General features: G+C 36.2%; 1 protein-coding gene across 2 annotated transcripts in view; it reads left to right on the forward strand.

Moving 5' to 3' along the window:
- Positions 1 to 25556, forward strand: part of LOC137393435 (unconventional myosin heavy chain 6-like) — a 64303-nt gene that overhangs the window by 13116 nt on the left and 25631 nt on the right. For both annotated transcript variants that reach the window (XM_068079987.1, XM_068079988.1), the window contains exons 2-7: positions 8909 to 8974; positions 14468 to 14583; positions 17964 to 18124; positions 20570 to 20744; positions 23306 to 23465; positions 24009 to 24118. In XM_068079987.1, coding sequence (XP_067936088.1) covers positions 8909 to 8974; positions 14468 to 14583; positions 17964 to 18124; positions 20570 to 20744; positions 23306 to 23465; positions 24009 to 24118 — 788 coding nt within the window. The remainder of the gene's footprint in view (positions 1 to 8908; positions 8975 to 14467; positions 14584 to 17963; positions 18125 to 20569; positions 20745 to 23305; positions 23466 to 24008; positions 24119 to 25556) is intronic.

Genomic DNA, 25556 nt, shown 5'->3' on the forward strand with positions numbered 1-25556 from the left:
TCGTATTTTCGCAATACCGGTATATCGGTAGTAGCTTGATCAGCTAGTAGTTTCACGTTCGAGTAGCAATTGAGAACTGCGCTGACACAGAGACCGTAATCAACTTAGTTCGCTTGACCTAATTACTGTAGACCGGTAGAATTGGTAGTCGGTACCCAAATTTTTACACAACATTTGGAGAAAGTGAGTAGAACAAATTTTCAATTTTCTTTATTTGAGGCCTTTTAAACATTCATAATAATGCATCTGTAGCAGGATTTAAAATTTTATTCTAGCCAACATGAGCAAATACAAAATAAGATATATGCCAATAGAGCCGCGTAAGGCTAGACTTTTATCGCAAATAGCCGATGTGAATACGAGAGATAGAGACAGGTTGCCAAACGCGTTACGTCATTTTTGGCGAGGCTGGGCACGTTTTTGTGGCCTGAGCGTTTTTACGGCGATCAGATTTTTTCGGTTTTAATCTTCAAATATCTTGGCAATGCGATTGCGTAACACAACAAACAACATATCAACTGATAGAGAAAAAAAAATTCTTTCTTTTAAGATCAACTTAAATTTTGACGCAACTACATCTTTAAACCGTGTGCCAGTGCTTGTAGCTGATTGAGACGCAAAGGAATCTTGTATGCTGAACGTTTTCCAGTCATGGCTACGGCCACACATCTTGAAATGTGTTACCGAACTGAGCTGTTCGCTAAAAAGTTTGTGCGACGCCTGCTGCAATTAATGATTTGCCGACTTCAACTTCAAGATTGTCTCCCTTCGACCAAAGCCGTTATCGATGGCAGCCTTTGACTCTGTTGAAATCAATGAAATGAATATGGAATGAAATTAGCATGTCTACTTATGATTATAAGGTCATTCATTGAACATGGAAGGTCAATGTAGCCTTGTCTCTAAAACTTTAGATTAGGCCATATAATCAGGCTAATCCGTCATATTAGCCAATATATGTAGCCACTGCTAGCAGCAGAGGTCAAGGTTTAACATAAAGCATTTCAAAACTAAACACCGACCGATGTAGGTCAAAAAGTATTTTATTATTATTTTAGTGTAGTATAGATTTCGATGTTTTCCAGATAATTAGGTCAAGTCAAGTATTATTAAATAAATAGTTGGACCAACTGTAATCAGACAGTTGGACCAAGTGTTATCAGACGGTTGGGCCAAGTACTATCAGACGGTTGAACCATGTGTTATCAGTCAGCTGGACCAAGTGTTATCAGACAGTTGGGCCAAGTGTTATCAGACAGTTGGGCCAATTGTTACCAGACAGTTGGACCAAGTGTTATCAGATAGTTTTGCCAGATGTTATCAGACAGTTGGGCCACATGTTATCAGACAGTTGGGCCAAATGTTATCAGACAGTTGGGCCAAATTTTATCAGACAGTTGGGCCAACTGTTAGCAGACCATCGACCAACTGCTCTAAGGCTGTCGGTCAAATGCTATTCAATAGTTATGAAGATGGATTGGACGAAGTGCTCTCTGCACACACTGCCAGTTACCGCAGACATGTTCAGACATGTCTACCTTTTGAGATATTAGTGATATTTGGTAGCCAAAGCCATATTTCTAAACACCAGCCAGCTAATCAAAGACAAAATGATAGAAAAGTAATGACTTGATCAGCTAGGAACTGGTTAGAGCGCCGAATATCAGCACACAGCCAATCACTGTGTGAGTAATCGCAGTGTATTTGCTTTGATGTATTGCCAGTCATACACAAGGTTTATTACAACATGCCTTGGTTTTATCACTGAAAGCATAGACCTATTAACTATACGTAAGCATAGACCTATTAACTATACGTAAGTATAGTTAATAGGTCTATGACTGAAAGTGTCAGCTATTCACCATGATCACGCCACATGGAAGGATAGCATATGAAAGTTATGCACCGTAATCATGCCATTGGACAGCTATGCCCTGTAATCATACCATATGTAAGCATAGCTATGTGGTAACAAAGAATTTAGAGAGTTCCTTAACAGCAAATACACAAAGTTACATCGTAAAAGGCTGGTCACAGATGCAATTAAGCCAGACATTTAGCTGTACTATAGCAAAGGTTTATAGCCTAAGTACTGAGCAGGCAGCTGCTAACGGTGCTTCCTGAATTTTAACAGCACACACTAACAATTTCTATAATCCTAAGTAATGGCCGGACGTCTATCTCGAATGCCTAGGGGGCTGTTGAAGTTAATTAGAAATTTTGTTGTAATTCTATGAAATGTAATACTCATGTTGTTCTAGGCTCTTGCTCTAGTCGAGAAACTGAGGAAGAAATATCATATGGGCAGTGATGACTCGGCTAATTTATCTACATATCGAGTGTTCCCTTGTCAGCCAATAAGATGCCAGAATATATAAAATATATCTATTATAAACATTTGTTAGAATTCTAAGGTTGCCAAACTAATTGCTATGGCAATTGATACTGGTAGCATGCTGAGCAGGCTGCCTAACAAAAGGCCACCCGCAACAGCTGTTTCTTGTTTGTTTTATATTAAATTTTTCATACATTTCTTAGTTTAAAAGCTTACAGGTTTGTTAACCATTCTTTGAAGGCATGGGAAATGTAACGGTGGTTTTTATGACTCAGTGCTTGAAGTGGATCAACCGCTTTGAATACAAGACTGCACGATTGCAAGCTTCCGTGGCAAAAACATGACAAAAACCCGCAAGTCAAGAGAGTTTTGTTCCTCGCAAATTTTTATCAAAAGTTTGTGTTTGTGAAAGATGGAAACGACACTTGCGAATGATGCGCAAAAAATGCCGTGTAAGCTGTTCCATTAAAACATTTTTAACCTTTTCATCGTTCCAATTTCTAAAGCGCGTTGCTAAGCGAGACATCAGTGCACAGCTATGACCTCTGGCATAGAATTTCTTATTTTTTGTGCTAAAGCGCACCGTGCATACGTTAATCCGAACCGTGCAAATGTACATTGAAACACTTATCGCACCGTAACTCCACTTGTGCACGATTCCAAATCAGCATTATCCGCACAATGGAAAAGTCTGATGTGACTTTTCATAAACATATAAAAGGAAAAACTGGAATATGGAACATTTATTACTGCACTAAGTTTCGGAGAACATCCTTGCAAGGACATTATTATAGGAGCCAAGTCCATTGTTCATCGTTGGCCATTGAGGACAGTTTTTATGATTTCACCAGACTGACTAAGTGTGGCTCGACACTTGCATTTCCTTCTGCGGTTTCATTTATCTGTTATGTTCTTTTATTCTTTATAAGGAACAGTTAGTTCCGAATATTCAGCAGTTTGTGTATCGCTCAGAAACACTGCGTTATAGATGCCAAAATAATTATGGACCCACAGTGGCAGAAAGCTATGCTTATTGGCTATGAAATGAACATAATGACATATCCTTGTTCCTCTCCCCTCAGTGATTGATGGAACCTCTTGACTCAGCTATCATTTCTCTCTGCTTTCCTACATTGTTTACAGCCTTCATCTTGGTCTTACCAGTCTCAGAGATATTCCTTGGTGGCAAATGTAAATTGTCACTGGCAGGCTAAATTTGCATAGGAAATAATAGCTAATTTTAACCGATGCTAAAACTGATGGAATGTACTCATATTTTCGACGGTATAATTGATTGTTCAACATCCTTCTGTCTCACAAACTAACCCTGCCAACAGTCAAGGGTCAACAACTCTTACAGCTTTTTGCAAAAGCTGCTGTCGAACCAAGACAATGGAAATAACTGCAAATTTCTCAATGTAGAATGTGATGTGTAGAAAAGAGAGTATGTGATGTGTAGAAAGGAGAGTATGGGCTAATGAGATACAAATGAATGGAGCAATAATGATCAGTAAGAGGAAGCTCCTCTGCAAGGTTGATTATGTTAGACACTACTAATTACAGACGATTCTGTATCATTTTCTATTCAAAATTAAGCATACCCCTACTGCTGCCATACTACTCGTGTCTCAGTATATTCTGAAACTAGAAAGTGTCGTTTTTTTCAGCTCACCGCTTTCATATAATTCATAAAATTTGAACAATTCCACTGTAAGCAAGGTCAAGGTAATACTATGAACAGGTCAAGGTTATATAGGGCCTCTTTTGAAGGTTTTGTTGTAATTGAAAATCAGAAACTCTGAACTAGTCGAAATCAACATGTTCGGTTTGTGATAATCTTGTTCAAACATAACAAATTCTAATTTAGAGATCTATGTTTCCAACTATACAGCTGAGAATATAATTGCTATAGTATGATTTACTATGGTCTCTTGCCTGTAACTGGGTATGTTAATACTAATAAAGTTATTCTAATCTGCCTAGAGAGAGAGAGAACATAATCTTGTTTTGATTACGGACATAGTGAAATATTTACCTACTTTTGGTTTGAGGAAGGGGGAGAAATGAGTTTAAATGTGACAACAGTGAATCCTGTTTTTACGATTGTTTCTAGAAATTAAGCCATTATAAATGAACTGTGTTCATCAGAGCTTGACAAGTATTATATGTAACCCAAGAACTAAAACACAACTGTGGTCATACAAATATTTTTCGTTTCCTCGTTGTTATTAGTTTAACCTGTTATTAGTTTAACCGTGTTGGTTTTGAAATGTTTAGTAGATCTCCTAAAGGCTGTTCACACTGTATCGCTATATATCAGAGTTGTCCTCTCTGTGGTTATTCGTCGACTGTGTGCATTGTAAACCGCTGGCATCATCAAGGCAGCAGTCTTACATCGGGAAACATTGCAGCTGTCAAACTTTTTCGATAATTTGCTGAGCATCAACAACTGTCTGTGCAATGTGCACTACTTCGATGTAGTTATTAGCCATTGAGAATTGCTTGATCTGTATTTTTTTCATGGCGGTTGCTGCGGGCTAATAATTCATTTTTTGAAAGACCCATCGTATAATCAGAACACTGTGTAGCGGAGTATTCGCTGACGTAAACGCGAATGAGTTGATGATAGTGGGAACATTTTTATCACAGATGATCACCGATGTATTGTGTAACGAACACAGACACGCGGCAATATAGTGTGAACCAGATTTATAGCGCGACTACAAGTCACAGCTTGTCGCATCAACTTAGACCTCATTTTCTTGTTAGAGATGAACTTACACAAAATTTTAGTAGATTTTATCAGAAAGTATCAGTATTTTTCTATCATTTGTGATTGTTTTTTATTGTTGGGCTGATCTGATTGCCAGAATGTTTCAAGATTTAAACCGATCGAACTTGATCGCGACTAAAATGCTCAGAGGAAAAATACGTGTGAAATGACATCACTAGTTATTATCGTTGCTATCGTTGATATCAGCTATTGCTTTCAAGTTACAGCATTATGTGTCTCTATTCTGTCAGTCTCTTTGCAATTATAGACGTCATAATCACACTTTCGCGTGATCGGAGCGTTTTTAATCGCGATCAACTTTTAGCGATTTTAATCTAGAAACATCCTGCCAATCAGATCGCTTCAACCATGAAAAACAATTGCAAATGATAGAAAAATGCTGACAATTTCTGATGAAATCTACAAGATTCTGTGTAAGTTTATCTTTAACTAAGGATATAGAGCAATGAAATCACATATGCTAGGATGATTTTTGGCACAATAAACTATCATTTTGACATTTTGAGCTCGAATACATCATCAAAAATGAGAAGGTAATGGACATGCTTTTACTGTCTGGTATTTCTGATCTTTTACAAGGAGGTAATCGGTTTTACACTACCAGTGTAAGTTGTTTTTATATCAAACACTAGCGGTTAAGTAAAAGTCAACCTTCGGTTAAGTAAAAGTCAACCTTCGCACAAAGTTTTTATGACTGCGATGCAACTAGCGCATGGTTACAAAAATGACAGTCAAGACACTGAGAGACAGGTGTCACACTGCGTAGTTAGAAACTTAGAATGATGGCATTTAGGAAACAAAAAGAGGTGTCACATAGTGTGAGGACATTGTCAAACAGGTGCTTCCCTCTGTGCAGTTAAAATTATGGCAGTGAGGATGCTGAAGAACAGGTACCACCCTCTGTGCATTAGAATGATGGCATTGTCAGACAGGTGTCACCCTCTGTGCTGTTAAAACCATGGCAGTTTGGACACTGGGAGACATGTACCACACTGTGTGGTTACTATTATGACAGGCTGGATGCTGAAGAACAGGTGCCACGCTCTGTATGTAAGCTTACAAGGGATGGGGTTGGGGTGTTCTCTGAATATGGATATAAATTCTTTAAAATTTGTCAAAAATTGACGACTGGACACCGAGATCAAGTTTTGTCAATTTTCATCTTGAAACATCCTGGCAGTCAGATCATCTCAAACATCAAAAACCATTACAAATGATAAAAAAATACTGATGCTTTCTCATCAAATCAAATAAAAAATTTTGTAAGTTTTTATTTAGGCACTTTAGTTGTATGAAAGCAGATTCCAAATGGGTAGTTTGCTCCAGCCTCCCCTAAACAAAGGCAATGCCAGTGTGTTTAACAAATTCAAGAATACAGCTGGACCATTGTTCTTCATTGAATACGCCCAAGAATATCTTATCATAGCCCAGCCTGTGGCTTGCACTTGGTTCAACACAACTCGACAAAATACTTGCGGTCTATGAATTCCAATACATATCTTCGACATTGGTCTAGGAAATGTAATTACATTATAATCACTCCATTCAGGCTTTGTCTCACAGCCTCGTCGCCGCTGTCATCAGTAATTACATGCCCTCTGCTATTGAGCTTTTCCTGTAAAAGTAGCTTACAAGCTGCTTGCGAATGCTCATAACAAGCCTCATTTTCTACCCAATAAAATGACATTACGTAATCATGTAGTAGACTAACCAGTGCTGGTTACTTAAGCTGTAAGTTTTAGTTAGTATTGCATCATCAGGGCCACACACGAATATGGAGGGCGACACGAGAATGCCCCACTATAGCATACTAAGTGCAAATAATCTTAGTTCAATTCTGTGTTCCGTAAGGGTATTAAATGTTTCAACTTAAAGATAAAAGTGCATAACTGCTTGCCTCATCAAATTTGTGCAGCCTTTCCTACTCGATTCCTTAAAGGTTGACTTGCAACAAAATTCTCATTACAGTTATTTGGTATCATAAGATTCACCATGTCTTACTCTGTTGTGTTGTAGGTGCAAAATATGTGGGAATGTGATTACAAGCTTTTAAAAGCTCAAAAAATGAACAGTTAATCGCAGCCACACGAGACAGCCGTAGTTGGAATTCGCATTCCAAAATGGCTCAAATGGGACGTAGTTGTTACAGGATGGTTTCTGTTTACACTTTCATGCAACCTTATTCATCGAAATATTTTCACAAATATACTTCACGCATTCAATAAAACTATGTCTATTGTTCTTAGGTGTCTGTTTTATCATCATTGTAATGCTGTCACTTTTAGCACTGATATCTTATAACTTACCATAAAAAATCGTTAAACTTTTTAACCTTAGCTCGAAGGAGTAAATATCATTGTCTGATAATCATGACGAGCCTGTTGGTCACCTGTGATTATCGAAAAGTGCTGCAAAAATTATTTGCGAAATATTGGGTCACGTGATCAGATTACGACTTGATGATTAGATAATGCCGAAACAAAACTGTAAAGTAGCGAGCATCTATATTTGATACAGGGTCTTCGGTAAAACCCGAAGTGTTTGTCATAAACTAGTGCTACGATAAGTTTTATATTGAACTTTTTATTGGCCTTTCAATTCACGTGAGGACATCATGTTACAAGACGATAACCAAACTGTAATGACAACGTCAGAGAAATAAAGAGATTCCAATTTATGGTGGCTTTTCGTTTTTGCGCTTTTAAGAGCTTGTAATCACATTTCCACATATTTTGCACCTACAACACAACAGAGTAAGACATGGTGAATCTTTTGATACCAAATAACTGTAATGTGAATTTTGTTACAAGTCAACCTTTAACACTTACAAGCCTGGCACTAAGATAATTCGAGGAGTTGTTTTCCCACCTGATCCTTCATTCGAGTAAACTATGTTTTTCGCTCTTCTGGTTTATGTAGGATTACAATATTTTTATCAATAAGTGCGTAATATGTTTCCCCGCATAACTCTGAAGTTTCAAGTAGGTTGGATACTTAGTTCTCAGGATATCGCTGAAATACTGAGGGCACTTTTAACCCTAGGAGAAATAAAAAAATGGCTGCCAACAGAATATTAGTATCTAATGACATACTGAGTGAAATAATTAGTAATGAAGGATCAAAAATAGATAACGCTTGAAAGCTTCTTATTCTCAGAAACAAGAGTTTTACGCTAAAACGATATGTTTTTTTATTCCTAACAAATATACAGACTCTATCAGACTTGATGTACTGCAATCATTATGTTTCTTCAATTACTTCTAAAACATTACTCCTTTGAAAGGGTGTGAAATAAAACTTTTTACTCTATTTTATTGTGGTTTTTTTCATTGAGTTCTACAAGCTTGGAGCTGCAATATGATATTCAGTACAAAAGGCATTATGATACTTTCAGTCCTTTCTTAGTCGACAGAAAGTTGCCAAACCTGTCTAGGATTAGGGGACCTGCTTGTATATATAAGACTAGGATTGAAAGGGTTAAAAAATGATCCTAAGTCTTTAACGCAAGAATATCAAGACGAAATAGAGGTGCATTATGGGAGTTCGATTGTGAAAGTCATTCAACTTCAGGCTCGTATTCTTGTTTCTGATTGGCCTATGTTGAGTCAAATATGTTAGAGTGATTAGTATGTTCTCAACTTACCCCTATACTGTCTATTTACCAATCGGTCCAGCGGGCATATGTACGGAAGAAGGTAACCCTCAAATATACTTTCTTTACAGCGTGAATACACGCATGGACAACTTGTTCTAGAATATTCTTACACGTTTTGTTTTAGATAAAGAAAAGACATTTCCACATTTGCATTGTATGGAAGCTTCTCTAATGGCGGCTGACAAATCAAGTGAGTATTAGTTTACTTGTTGTCGTTACGAGAGATGACAGCCACACGTACTCACTATTTCCAATTTTCATGACATGAATGAGGTGGGTTTGGAGTTGTGCACACGTTGAGTTACCGTATGATGTAGGCCTAAGTGTTTCGTACGGTAAGGCTTATCTTTTTAACAAACGTGGACGCTTGGTTGAAAAGATAAGGATGTCTACGCACCGAGATAAGAACAACGAAAGTATGGAAAGCATTTAAAATGGAACAGCTTGTGTAGCATTTTCTTGCATTTTCTGGCATCATGCCATTTCCATCTTTATCAAACATGAAATATTCGGTAACAATTTGTGAGCAATAAAACCCGATTGACTCGCGGTTTTTCCCATCTCGCCCTACGACCCGAACTAGCTGATTAAGGATTAACTGCGCCGTGGAAACAGCGACTGCCACTTACTCAGCCAACTTGATGTAAACGCTGTCCTTACCTAGGATGCCTATTATGTAATTAACTAGAGTTAATTAACCCGAATATATGAATAGGTGAATTCCATAGCTTTTGTTCACCTTTTCAACTCTTTTATGACCCCTCACAAGCTTGACACAAATTATACCAAGAGAACAAAAGGCGGTTAACACTTGTCTCTTTAGCTGTAAGAGAGTGGAGTAGCGCTGGGCTGGGTCGCAGAGCTCAAGTCGGTAATCAGTGAGATTAGAAGCGATTATTTTTAGTTGATTACTAATTATATCTACCAGTCGTTGTATCGGTGAGACTTGGCAAGAATCATTTGGTTTGTCTACCTGATATTTCCACTGTAAGTAGATATCCTATATTACAACTAAGACAATATTCAGAGTGTAGGTATGCCAGGCAGTATCTCAAAGAGCCACTGTCCATGACACAAATTGGATCAGCAAAAGGTTGACCAATGAAAGATCGGTAGAAATATAACCATGGGCCGCCATCGCATCAGCAAAGATCGACATGAATTTGATCGATACAATCAGATCGCCACAATTTAAACAAAATTATTGCTCATGGAAAAAGTCGTCATAAAAGGTCGATCTTATGCCTCAAAGTAGTCGTAACATCGCAAAGCAGTAAATACTGCTGACAATGTGAGGTCGTGCGTGGCTGAGTCATCCGAAGTTGCGACCAAAACTGACACCATTTGTGTGATCGCTACAGATGTTATGTTATGGTTTGGATTAAAAAAGATCGATTTTGTGAGGTTTCATGGCCTACCAAACGCTTATCACAACTTTACATTTACGCATTATCAATCCTTGAGAAGTTCAATACAATTGGTGTCACGATGGCGGCTTAAAGAGCTCACTAAAACCAGACCTGGAGAAATCGCACTGCTATCATGTTTGCAGATGGCTAAGAATATTTTAATAATGTTGTCACACGATTTCTAAAAGAGAGCACCAGTAAAGACAGCCGATGCCAGAACTGATATGTTTGAAATGCATTTTCTAAGGTATCATTGATTGATTGACGTGTTTGCCACATTTTATTGTCTTGTTTTTAGTGTCAGACAGACTTCACACATTTTTATGTTATTATAGATAATGCAGCAGTCATGATGACAATACGGCTGAAAAAATTAAAACTCATTCAATTCAGAGACTTTGTTGACCAATGTTTAACTTGTACAGATTCTAATCAAGGCTTATATAAAACATTGTTAAGAAGACATCTATGTAGCCCGCAGTGAAACCCTTCAGCAGTCCTCAGACTATAATCAACATGACCTTTTGTTCTCAAAGCTGAAATATCAGGAAACAATCACTAGTGTTACATGCTACAAATTTTTGAGCTTCGAAGTTGTGGTTTTAATCGCAGCAATGAGGAGGAAGTATTTATATGATACGCAGGAGTGGTCGCACAACTCGCAATTATTCATAGCTTACGAGTTTACGTGCTACGAAGAAATTGTCGTACAACTCCGCGTTTTCTATATTAGACTGTTGCGCTTTTAGCTACAACGGAGCGCATATTTTATATCGCGGCTGACACTATTAAAACACGTATAAGGTCAAATGTCAATGTCAAAGCGTGTGGGAAATTTTTCCTTCAAATTCGGAGATAATATTTTTAAAACACGTGCGTTACAAACAGAGCTGCGTAGGGATGTTGTAAGGACGTCACCAATGCAGACGGTGAAAATCCAATCTCCGATCGCAAAGATTTATGTAATAATACGAATATTGATGTTTACATTATACACAGTACTTCGTTGTTTATACGATGTTTTCAAAAATACCCCCTTGAAACGGAGGTTTGAATCGCTTCGAAGAAATAAATATGCGACGTTTGAAACCATTTATATGCTACGAAGATGAAAAATACGCCAAACTTTCGTAGCTTGTAGCACTAGTGAATGTCTAAAGGCATCATCGTTGTTTACACTACTTTTGGAAACACTTATTGGGTTTAGATTAACTGTTCAGTTCTATTATAGTTATTGAGATGTTACAACTTAACTCTCTCGCTACCAAATTGTTTTTTTACTGAGACATAGTTAAATATTTAGTAAAACCTAATATTTGACAAAAAGATGAAAAAGATTATGAAAGTCTTCTAGTTATGAAGTCTATGAAAAAGATTTTGATACCGAATTAAGTAGCATAAGTTTTTACATCAGCTGATGCCATAAACAAAGCTACAAATGGGTTGCAGAATGAGCTAGAAGATTTTTTCTGCCCCTTTACTTACGACTGTGAGCATGTTCCAAGTCAGATGAGTTATCACTATTGCTATAGCTTACAACATATTATTATTATTGCTAAAAGTAAAATGATCACTGTCAATATTGCTCTATAGATAATCATCAGAAGTTCATTGATCTAGAATTAGTGAAATCTCTGTGACGGGTAATGCGTCTGACACGGGTAATGCGTCTGACACGGGTAATGCGTCTGACACGGGTAATGCGTTTGACACGGGTAATGCGTCTGACACGGCTGGTTGTTGTGTAGAAAATATTGTGATAAAAAAAAACAAAGTTTTTTGCGAAGTGAAACTAATTTCAGCATGGGATGTAAACTTGTTTTCTATTGGTTCAACTTAGGCATTTGCATGTTTCCTTTTGTTTAAGTACAAATATGATAGGCTGATTAATTAACTACTCACTAATCAGAAATGTCTTGTATGAAGCTTACTAAAGCCTCACCAAGTAGTTCTTAGCCATACGCAAATGCTGTGCCGACCTGTACTAGGGGCTTGTCGTAGTACGCAATGAGTTAACTTAGTTCAAACACGGATAGGGAGTAGTGGCTGTCTACCATATCTCTGTCCCTCTCACATTCGATCGAGCGTGGCTTCAGCTTTTGTCATGTTAACCTTCAGACTGTCATTCCTAAATCCTATTTTCCTCTTCATTAGCAAGTATTATTCTGATCCCAAACATTCATTAGTTGGGCATACATGACAAATAAACTGATGTATCAAATGATGTATGACAGCATTCTCATAAGTCTATGAGCAATAAATCAGCAGAGAAATAAATATTTACCTGTTAAAATGTAAACATTTGATCTCTAGGTACGTTTGGTAAGTGACTATGTCAGACACATGTCTGAGACACATGGCAGAAATTTTGGTAGCAATTCATTCTAAAACTCTTTCATAGTTGCTATTACTGCTATAGTTGCTATAGTTGCTATAGTTGCTATCGCTGCTATAATTGCGATAGTTAATATCGGCTATGGTGTTAAAGTTGCAGCGTTACACGTCTCTATTCTGTAAATTAATAATAATTACAACTATAAATATCATAATCGCACTTTCGCTTGATCTGAGCGTTTTACCTGGGATCAAATTTTGTTGATTTTAATTTAGAAACATCCTGTCAGTCATATCTTCTTATACATCAAAAACAATTGCAAATGGCAGAACAATACCGATACTTTGGGGTGAAATCTGCAATAAATATGTGTAAGTTCATGTCTAAACAGTTGTTGATGAATTGATCTGGTAATATTAAAAACATGAATGTGTTGTGCTGAGCTGTCAGGCTGCTAGGCAATATGATGCCATTAAATATACCAGAAAACCTCTATTTGAAGCTATAATTTTCAACCCTTTTCCTATAGCCGGTCAAATAGAGGTAGTGTGCGAGTAGAGGCTGGTGTCGCATTTTCCGCTGTATTTGTGAGCGTCGATTGAGTGTAAGATCCATCATATATTTTCCCATCAACAGTCTTGTAATACTAATGATGACATTTTGAGCCTGGGTCTTTGTAGCTTAGTGACATTCAATAGATATAAACATGCTGGAGAGCCTATGAAACTTGAGTTCATGGAACTCAAGTTTCATGGAACTCAGTGTAAACAGAACAATAAATGAAACCTTTAATATGATAACTTTGATCTCTCATGATTTTTTATCATTCAACGAAGTTCTGAGAGCTCGGAACGACACTCGTATAAATTTAACAAGCTTTTTTTAATAATTTTAGCAGGTCAGTATTTATCTGTTTTTGAAATGTTCTGCAATGGATTGACACTTATGAGCAAGCCTGGAACACACTAATATATGTCCTTTGTGTATAAATGTGATGCTGGCATTCAAAAGGTTAAAGCCTGAACTGTGACCTTTTCCTATCGGCTCAAAATTCTTTTATGGTTAATTTAAATCGATTGCCAGATGAATATTTTTTCAAGATTTGCTTTTTATTTCCCCCCACCCGAGCTTTTTAAATGTCTACCTATTCTACAGTATAGGCTAGGGTATCAATGATACAAGCTCTACCTCCATACAGAAATCCATGATTAGATCTTCTGTTTGTACCAAACCATTATTAGGCTGTTTAAACAATAATTCATGTAAATTTAACGAGCTCCATAAGTTTTCATATGATAAGTTACGCTCTATTATTTTAATGCTCAAAATGAAAAAGAAACTCCTTTGAAACTTGCTTGTGAACTAGCAATGTGCATTTATTCATCATATATTCATGACCTACTCATTGAACTCCCTACATTTATCAAAAGAGCATTTACAGCGTATCTAGTAAATAGGTTGTGCAACTGTCTTGTTTGTATGGCCATACAGCTTATGACACTGTAATTCTGTCATCACCCAATCACCGAACAGAAAAAAGTGGCTTACTATGCTATTCATAGTTTCCTCTCAATAGTTATAATTTATTTTTAGAAATGGTCATTGTTTTTATTATTAACAATAAATACCATATAATTAATAGTAATTTAAAATTCATTTCAAACTTCTAATTCCACTTCAAAGTTTTTGATATCAAAGGTGTCAACTAGTATTTGTGCTCCTAATTTGGGTTCTTTCGTAGCTCACGTGTCATGATGAATTAGGAGTTGCTTACCCATTAAAACTTTACAACTATGTGCCCCATTTTCCTATTCACTCTCCAATGTGATTTGCTGGTTCATATGTAGATGCAAAAATGTTTTAGAATCCTTGCCTTGTTTGAAATATTGTGTCATAGAAACACGAGTTATTATACATGGCTGCTATCGTTGATATTTAGGTAGAGAATACGGCCGAGCTCAGATGGCAGATGATTTGTGTCAAGTAATCGGACCAATCAGTGATGAGTCAGTGTGTAAGATTCTCGAGGAGCGATTCCATCTGCACTCGTATCACGTAAGCAGTTGACACTCGCTGCCAAGTGCTTCAGAGGCTGCTTCAATTTATTTCCATAAATGCAATTTATTTTCCCTCGAGATGAAGAGGAAGTGGAAATTGTGCGCTCCTAAGTAATGTCTCCTCTAGCTCGTGAAACCTGAAGCTGTGTGGACACCAACTGATTTATTATTACATTTCTACCCCAACTAATTCTTAATGTCAGCGTTCGCTGACCTATAGTTCAGTCGTTCCATGTATCAGTTTTGCCTTCAACTTTATTAGTTGTGCTCACCTTGCTCGAAAAATTAATTTTAGTTTAATTAGGAGGTCAGGGATGTAGCTTTTTTTCAAATATCGTTCCATTGACCCAGGATTGTTAGAATCGAGCTTTGTGGTTATTTGAAAAAAATCTTGTTTTGTGTGAGGAGTTATGTATTTCAGATTGTTTTTTTCTAAGTTAGAAACCATATTTTTGAAAGTTTTTTATAAATGACCTCCGTCTCCGTTCTCCTGCTTTATTCATTCACTCTGGTGTGTTATAGAAAAACACCACACCCCAAAAGTGAAGAAACCATTTTTTTGGGGCACGTTAACCCCTTGAGGAATCACTGCTGAAATGACAAGACAATGACTGCTGGTGACACGGGACAAGCTGTCAACTTGACAATGATATGCATCAGCTGGTGCATCAGATTCCAATTCTAATGCGTTAAACAGCGAAAGAATAATGCTTGGCAGCGCTATAAATAAAACATATTATGCCTCCCAAGGCACAATGAATTCAAAATGTCGTCATTTCTAGAATAAAGCAAGCCGTTGTTAAAAAGGAAACCTTTATATTCAAATGTTAGTAGCCATAAAAATGCTAAAATTCTTGCAGTTTTTTTTATAGCCTTGTTTACATTAAACAGCTATATGCCATCACAGTTCACACTAGTCTTGTGGGACATGAAAATATAACAAAATCAAACATTTATATCTCAATCATACGGTGGTCTAGGAAATAAACTGCACCCATTGGTTGGAAAACTAAAATTCTCATTCACAACATCGGTACTGATTGTGAGATCAATCCATAACTATAAATTATAATATATTAAATTATTCTTCATTTTATTCTGATTTCAAATATGTAAAGCAAAAAACTGTAAAATTATGTTTTTGAATGATTATATGTAGGCTAACTTGTAAGTATTTCATTTTAATAGTTGTAATAGTTTTATTTGCTTGTTTCAAATCATATACATGTATGTGGCCTGAAATAACCAAATAAAAAAGAGAATTAATTTAATATATAATTTATGGCTATTGACTAAATTTTAACTGAGACTTTTAGTTTTCCAACAAAGGAGTCCAGCTTATTTCACACACAACTGTATGTATTTCGATGAGTTTTCTGCCAGTTTTGCGCCCATGTATTTTGCAAGTTAGTACTTCCAAAGATAGCCTTCTTGTCTGGCAGGTAGTTGTTCTCTGATCTAAGTACAAGTAGGCTATCTGTTTACAATTGAGTAAGTGGGACTAAGGCTAGCTTGAAAGGTGGCCAGGATCTAATACTTTATACGGTTGTTTAGACTGTTTAGTGTGATAATACCAGCTTACACTCCAGGGTTATTGCTATCTCACGCTGTTGATAAGTGCCAGATTATCTGCTGACAAGTGGTGTCAGGTGATGCTATTCACTCTTGATTGTTTATAATGGTGATAGAGGTGTGACTCTATCATTTGTTGAGGAGATAATCATGTGCTAGAGATGAGTTTATTTGCTCAGGCAGCTTATGGAAACAGGTAAAAAACACTCTTGTGTTGGAGTCTTCTCGATAGATTCTCACGAGGATGGAATATGGTTCTATCCTGTTATTAGTGCTATTAGAGTGACCAATAAGAGCTCTACAGACTTTATGAAACCTAAGGATGTGGCAGCAATGAAAAACAGCAATTTATTTGTTGTTCGTTTGTATAACATAATCTTGATTGAATTGTAAACGCCAAAAAAGAAAGAAGCTGTTTTATTCTCTGACATTGATAGGGTTAAGTACTGTTTTAACAATACTTTGCTAAAATAGCGTACTACAACTTTTCATGAGAACTTAATTAAGATGTTTTCTCTTAACATTCGTATGTAAAACATTCTTACTAGAGATGCCCCGATTCTAAATTCACCAGCCGATTCAGATACCGATCCGATATACCGATCCTAATTGAAAAATAATCCGATTCAGATACCGATTCAGATCTTTTGTGTTGCATAGATAGTAGCTCATTTTATTATGCAAATACAAACATAATGCAAAGAAAACATGAATATTATTGTATTTATTTGTTTGCATTTATGGAAAAAAATATATACATATTCACATACTGTCATACCGTGCATGTAGTAACAAAACAGTCCATGTTTCTTGTAATTTGTAAATAAAGGTAATTACTGTTAGTGGTACAGTTCTATCTGTGATAACGAAGTCCCTCTTCTATTGTTGGATGAACTGCTGTGCCTGTACAAGTTTAGAGCAAATCAATGTTTCTTTTAAAAACCGTTAGTGATTCAATTATCTCAGTAAGACGTCTCTTTTCTTCCATCATTATCAATGTAGCCAAGCGTACTGAAGGGGAATTCCCTTGCAACAGATGTTGGAGGACAGGCTACATACCGATACGCCACTGGGGTTACCGTTTTTTGTATAATACAAACGATCCATTGTATCGTCAGGATCAAGAGAGTGATGGATAACTTTATGCGTCGACTGTTTAAATTACTTTCGTAATGCTAGTAAATAGAAATATTACACTGCGTTCTTGTTTCCCACTTTTGTTATCTTGTTCGTGATTGCTTGCAATAAAACCTATCGCTGTAATTGGGAAATACCACACTTTTTGTTTACGTTCTGGCTAAAAAGTTTCCTTCGCTGTGTTGATCAGGCTATATACATGAAATAAATTGTGCGGCAGGCCTGAAATTCATTAAGTAAAAGTAAGAAGCTTACAGCTGATGATTTTTTATTAGTATAGCAGGCTAAAATACAGTTTTCTGCTAAATGGTTGATCTGTAAAAAGTATCGGAAGGTTCAGATTTTTTAAGAAAAGATCGGCTGATACCGATTCAGATACTTGACACTCATATCGGCACCGATACCGATTCCGATACCAAAATCGGGGCAACTCTAATTCTTACCTAACGAGACAATCTCATTATAATTCCCAAATAATATATATTGTTAAGCAAAATGGCGTCGAGTGCATTCGAATTTTACTGCTTTCATGATTCAGAGAGGAAGCAACTCCAAGCCCATTCCCAACATTGAAATGCAGTGAATAAAAGAAGAGCAATTCAAGGATTAGAAATTCATTTATAACTCCAAAGATAGAGAACACAACTTCTAATTTTTGTTGTATTGTAGACATTTATTGGTCCAACGCTCATAGCCCTCAATCCACAGACTCACAGACTTCCTGATAAAGCCCTAAACTGCAGAGACTTGAGTGAAAACCTTCAACTTCTGGCGAACAACGTCATCGAAGACGTGATGGAGAAGAAGCAATCACAGTCAATTATAGTCAGGTATTGTAGCGCCACATCTCATCACAATTCTATCACTTTTTTGAAGTAGTAAATCAAAGACAAATTCTAATGGTTTTTTCATTATTTTGTCATACAAGCTCTTTGATGTCATGTGGTAAATACTTGTCAAAGTTCATGACACTGTCTAAAGACATTTATTGTTTTTACAGAAATTAGTTTTGCTTAAAAATCTTGAATCACTAGTGGTTTTTCAGCTTCTGTTGACGCCGGGCCGAATATTCCATCATTTAGGCAAGCCAGTTTATATACTCATTTGTTCTCCACTGTTTTCTATTCCTGCTAGATCCTCATTTGCGTCTGCTTTTTTATTTCTCTTTTACGTTCTAAATACCTTGGAACTTGGTCATCATGGGGTCTCCGCGTGTGTATAAACCACAAATATTACATATGCTGGTATGGCTGGAGTGTGTAACAGTGCTGGTACTACTGGCTATATAGACATTCATCTCAGGCTTATCTAGGTTGGTGACCCGTGAGTCAGCGCTGCTGTTCATAATTATTATTACTTAGTCTGCTATATGTCATTCTCTCTAGCCTGCCGTCATTCATTCCCAGCTTTCATATCGCCATGTCTTCTCATGCTAGCCAGCAAATAACCAGTAGCAGATAGCTTCTATATAGCAACCCTTCACCAGATATCCTTTTAACTAAAACCAGCCTTTACCAGATATCTTTTCTACTCACTCATCAGCCCCTGACAGACGACTTTCTCAAGTGGAAGGATGGGATGTTTCCTAAGCCTTTAAGTTACATATATACCAGTACCCTGGGAGTCTAGTGTGCCGTAAGAGATTGTCAGTTATTCCGATGAAACACAGCATAAGTATGTGCACAATATTCTGAAAAACTCAGCGAATAATTGGTGGAGTGCCGACTGGAAAAGCTGTATGTTGTGGGTTTTAATCCCATATGATGCAATCTTTATTCCATCCTCCTACTGTGGCTCCGGACAGACAGACAGATGCTTACAGCTCTTACTATAGTAAAGATTTCCTCAGTAATTAAGTGACTAATGAAGGGAGATCCTAAAGGATCAGCCTTAGAGCTAATGAAAGGTTAAGTAAGAAACATTGCTAAGTGCTAGCACTAGCGCCAGCCTTATGATCATACCGCGCAGCAGACCGGGAAGGGGAAAGCTCTGAGCAGAATGTTTGCTTTCATCATTCACATATATATACCAAATTTTATCCCAATGCTTTTACTGTAAATTCGCTAAATTGTGTAATTTTATTTAGTCTTTTAGTAATTATCTTGCCTTCTTTATTAAAGAGTCACTCATATTTTCTTCGCATTTTGAATGTAATTTTTAAACATACTCGCTGACAATTGGGCAGCCAATCACTGCAAATTGGTTGACACAAACATCAAGCAGGGGTAGCACATATGACTTCATGCCCATCCTCCTCTCAGTCATCATCAATTACCCAAATTTGTGTAATACTCTACCAGTGTTCTTAGGCCTTTAGGCTGACTTGGTGCGTGTTCATTTTAGCTTTTGTTCTACTGCTCTGACAATTAGAGGCTAAGTTCACATCCAAAATCACACTTTCTAGTTAGCCGCTATTCCCTATAACTCTATGAGTCATGCGTGTACACCTTCCTGAATGGCTGGCGACAGGAAGCAAAGCGTATTTGAATTGAACATGCATATTTATAAAAGACTTTAAAATGAGTGTATCTAATGCATTCTAAGTTGATTACCATAGAAAGACTAAGACATGCGCATCAATTAATCTTCCGCCTGTTGAAAGGTTGAAAAAGATAAGATATATGACTAAGCCTAGTAGTTTTAAGTTTTCCTTGCATCATTTCTTGTCTTTGAATATATGACACCAATGGCCAAAAACGTTTTATTTTTTATAGCGCTATACGTAAAACATTTTTTCTATTAAAATAATTATGAACTGCCCAGTAAAAGTATATGCATAAAAGTATATATATACTTTAAAAGTATATATATATATACTTTAAAAGTATATATATATATACTTTAAAAGTATATATATATATACTTTAAAAGTATATATATATATACTTTAAAAGTATATATATATATATATATATATATATATATATATATACTTTAAAAGTATGTAAATGTATAGCCTTTTTGCCCATCACAAATGGTTTTGTGATGGGCTTTCAAACAGTGTACAAACAGGCTTTCAAACAGTTACATGTACACTGACTGCTTAAATTTATTTTGCACTAATAACTGAAAATTAAAGTTGTCTTTCCATGAAACGTCTTAGAAATGTGCAGCATTTGGTGTCATCATGCTGTGAGCTCTCTGCCCTGTATAGATTTGTGAGACTGGTGATTATATTATAAGCTATCTGCATTTTTAACGATGAAAAATATGTGGGAGTTGTCTCTCGTCATTCGATATTGAGCGTTTCATTGTCGTTGTCTCTCTTTATTTAGTGGAGAAAGTGGAAGTGGTAAAACTAAGATATCTATGGAGATCTTGAGACATTTGTATAACGTAGTTGGAGGAGGATCTTCAACTGATGCGTTTAAACTGATATCAGCTGCCGTGACGGCAATAAGACCTTTTGATATGACAGCGACACCAACAAATCAGGAAGCAAGCCGATCGGTAAGATTTAAAGGCCTGTAGCGCAATTGTTTAAACTTACTGAGAGATTATTTGAGTTCAAATCACAATTTGGTGGTAACACAGGGTAATATATGAAACCATTCATATATTGACCGTAGTCTATGCATGATAATGCGCTGTGCTGTGTCTCCTCTGCTTCATGCCGTCTCATGGTGTATCAAATTTTGGTGGACTAGCATTTTTATTTAATAGTTCTGAGTTGTGTGAAAACAGCTTTGGGTATGCACAAGTTCATATATGGAGGTGGTCTCATACTTACACAGTGTAACTTACTCCACACGCTAACTTACTCGAACTTAAACTAGGTCAAATTTAAACTAATTTAGTGCATGTATTATTATATTCTTTCTTTTTAATTTTTACTGTTTGTGTCATTTTCACTTGTCAAACTATGATGTTTGAAGAAACTTCTCATACCATATATCGTTTTTGTTTAGAATGTAGCGAGAAACACTTGCTAGAATTTTATGCCATATGCTGAAAAATTCTTGTGAAGACAATCACAACTTATAAAAGTTTAACAGTAGTTTGTGTGGCAATTAAAAGTTATCAGCATTCTATTCTTGTTTTATTATTGTTTCTCTAACTTCAGAGTTATTATTCTGCATAGCTGTCATACATAAAAAGACTTTACATCTATCCATTTGAAATTTGACTTGTTAGAATGCTACCAGCTTTCTGGTTTTCATGGAAAAACCTTTCAGATATACTGCTAGAAAACTTGTTTTAATGTTACATGAGGTTTTTTAGGTAAAGCGCTTTTTAAGAGTACACATAAAACAAGGTCAGCATCTTCCTTATGCCAGTGACAGCAACATTACTTCCATTTCTAGTTCATCTGTCTGGATCTCTAGAAATAATAGCTCTACATTATGTTATCAGAAGCGCGCTGAACTGTTATACAGCGGAACTAAAGTTGAAACCATTGTAATGCTTTTGTAAATATTTTTAAAAGAGTACAATTTATTTTGATTAATTTGTTTCAAACTCAAAAAGTGTAAGAATAAGTACTATAAGTAATTACGTATAATATTAAATCGAATGCATAATATAAAACTATGTAGAAACTATATATATATAATCTAAATTATATACAAAAAATAAATTGATAAAGTAATAAACTGTAAAAATAACTTTTATCATTACTTTAGTTAATAAAAGCCCTGCATAGATTCGGTAGCCATTAAAATATGAGATAGAAACATGGTAAACTAATCCAATGTCTTTGAAAATAAAAAAAATGAAATTAAATAGTGTTAACATTAGTTAACACATTAGTTAACATTAATTAACAAAGTTAAATTAAATAGCTTTAGGCAATTAAATAGTGTTAACAGTCCTATAATAAATGTAGACTACTAGCCTGGCAGTCTGGTGCGGCGTGAGAGACTATCAGGTGTAATTAGTATACATACAATTATTCTGGAAATCCGACGGGCAGTTGTTGAGGTGTTGGCCTAACATGTGGAAATTTATGAGATCAAATCTCGATAAATGCGATATTTATTACCAACCTCCAACCGAGGCTTTGTACAGACGGACAGACAAATGGACGGGCGTATGTACATAGCATTTGTTATAGTAAAGAGTACATTGTGTAGTAACTTGGGAGATGAAGAGCGGAGTAACCGATACTGGGTTATAATGTTCGAGATTCCAAGATTTGTCTGTGACATCTAGTTTATGCTAGGTCATGATGAGTAGACAAATTTGGAAAGATTACAAAAGAGTTTCACCTTTTAAAGAAAACAATGAGCTAGCGATTGCAACAGAGTTATTAAACGAGTGTTTGTGTTGGCCTCTCAATATTAACAACATGGTAGATTATTGTGTATGAGCAATCCTTTGGAGATCGGATATGATGTTTGCTTAGCTGCGAGTAGAGGCTGGTGCATGTTTTTTAAAAGCATTGTTGCGCAAATAATGTCTTTCTAATCTTGGTGGGTCATGTCTGAGTCCAGTGACAAGGAAACCTCAACGACTGAGACTCGGGGACATGCCCAGTTGCAGAGAGAAATTTTAGATTGGCTGTCATTTCTGTCACCACCAGTCGCTTTTTTTGGAATCGAACTCCAACCTGTTGTTTGCAAGTCATTCGTTCTAGTCCACTAGGCCATGGTAAATAAATGTGTTATGACATCACCTGCAAGTCTTTGATAATGAACCATCGCATCTTCACACAAGGCTATGAGGAGACTGTATAAACAACAGTTATGCCCATTTTATAACTGGCATGGAGTTAGCTAACATTAAAAGCACAGAATGGGAAGTTATGGTGCTTGTAAAATTGATCATCATAAGAAGTTGTCATACCTTGCTCCTAGAAAATCTTTAGTTCCATGACAATTATAGCCTTTGCAATTTGCTTTTCATAGCTGTTAGCGTGCTACTCTTCACACTTTCAACATGCTTCCCTTATTACTCTTGATATGTAGGTTGTTTTATATGTTCACCTTTAGGGATTCACCTGTAATATTCATGCCATTATTTAGTCTAGTTGAACAGTCATATGGAAAAATAAATAATCCCGGCTCTTGTAGTGCTGGTGTGTGGAGTGTTCGATATCTAGCCATGCCGTAACCTCCACACGCATCACTCTCCACTGTCTACCACGCAACAGATTGACAGATAGACCTACCTTTGAACGGGGTTATGACATCTTCTACATGGTGCTTATTGGCATGAGTTCATCTGAGAGAGGTGATTTGGTTCTTCTGACCACGGTCGAAAACAGAGCGTAATTCAGGAAAAGATATTTTAAACATGTAGATATTCATCTGAAATTAAAACTGTAGAAACCAAATTGAACAACTAGAAAGATTTAGAAATATTTCTATGGAAATATGAGAGTAATTTATTACTTTTTAATCAAACACATTGTAAGCAAAGTGAAGTAAAGCAATCATGAATGTCTCATCTACATAACCTACTGCTGTTGACAAAGTACCTAATTAAGATTTGCTTCCTTTTACGTTCAATTAGGAAAAGGGCAGACAACTCCTGATATTTTTCCCATTTTTAAAATTAAAGCGAACGCTTAAAATTCTAAAAATCATTTAGTGAAAAGTTTACTTATTGATACAACGAGGAAGTTTGATGAGCACCGGAAGTACTTGTAGGAATGTGAGTACTGAAGAAGCTAACACTTTCAAGTATAGTAATGAAACAGTTTTAGTAAGACAACACTGTGGTCACTTTGCTACTACAGTGCAGCACCAACTATCCTACCCTCCCATGTTACAGAACACTGCCATCTGGTAGGTCAAGATGAAGACTCTCTTGTTTATCTTCAGAATACTCACAGAAAGCCTCTGCATGCGAGGAAATACCAGGAAAAATATTCTTATTGGAAGGTAAGATTTGTGTTTCTCGCAAGATAGTTTTTTAACATCTTATAAAATGAACACCGCGCGTTTTATCTAACATATATCAAGTTATCTACTTCTCTTTATGTGATGTACAATGAACATACTTTTACAAATCTTCTTTGTACCAAGAACTACAACCTTTTCCCAAACTCAAACAATGATGATTTTTTCCAAACACACAACCCCTGAGCGTAGTCAAACTTTTTTATATGTATTTTATAAACGTGTATAATGGAAATTAACCCAATGCTAAAAATAGAACATGGCTGGTGTTAAGAGCTCTTCATAAATTGTTTTAAAAAAAACTCTAAGTTTTCTAATAATGCATGTTTGTTGTCTCAGCCAATAGAGATATGTAAAATGTAGAATATTTTGGCTCACTTGACTGGCATACAAAGAGAAGATGTTTAAAATTTAAGTAAAGTTCTGTTGAATTTATTTATGCCATACTCACTACTTCAAGTTTATGTCCAAAATTTTGTGAGTCTGAACCATTCCGATACACAACCTCTTAGCATGGGGACCTCGTCAATGTTATCTGGATGATGAATAATGCGAGTGAAGATTCCGACGCTACCCACTATTGCATGATACTCATTACCTCCTGCTGTTTAATAACATGAGTTTGTCATATTTCATACTATTAGTTGTTCTTGATTTTGTTGTCGAAATGCTGTAAGTTGACATTTGAGATCTTTTTAAGGTAAACTAACAGTGCAAATTTTTACCTCATTAACAGCAGCAGATAACATTACAGACTTTGGTTTGAATAATATTTTTGTGTAATTTCAACCAAATACAAGGTTTTATCAACATTTCCAAAATGTGAAAATCAACAGAAAGATCACGATTTTTGCAAAATATCAACCGGAAACAGCTGCGACACCACATAATTATGTTAAAATCGCTCATTTTGCGAACTAGATGATCTAAAAATTGCTCGTTCAAATTCCTCATGCATGAAAGCAGAACATGTCTTGATAGGTTGTAAACAAATGACTTCCAAGAATAGCTAATTTTTATAGACAATTATTTAAATTTCCTGTTTGTGTAAAAGAAAACTTTTTGCTAGCACACTCCACAAATATAGGCGCAAGCTGATTGATGTATTTCTATAACCATCAGTTGAAAGCTAATGCAGGATATATATATATAGCACAGACTCTTTTAATATTTGTGGAATCTTTTTCAACCTTGTGTTATAAATATCTGCCATACTGGTTAACCAAAAAGATGTACAGTAGCGTAATGACTAGAAGGGGAAAAGTGTATTAGAATGGCCGCCAAATGGAGTGCCGTTATCTCACGCTCTCACGCTCGCGCTTTGGTAAATCTTTGGCATAGACGTTGTGATTCACACATCTCTGTTTTGCAATCTTATTTTGACCTTCTTTCGTCACATTCTAAAGCTTGTATCACAAGT

The sequence above is a fragment of the Watersipora subatra genome, chromosome 4, assembly GCF_963576615.1.
Source record: "Watersipora subatra chromosome 4, tzWatSuba1.1, whole genome shotgun sequence".
In the NCBI taxonomy this organism is placed as follows: Eukaryota; Metazoa; Bryozoa; class Gymnolaemata; order Cheilostomatida; family Watersiporidae; genus Watersipora; species Watersipora subatra.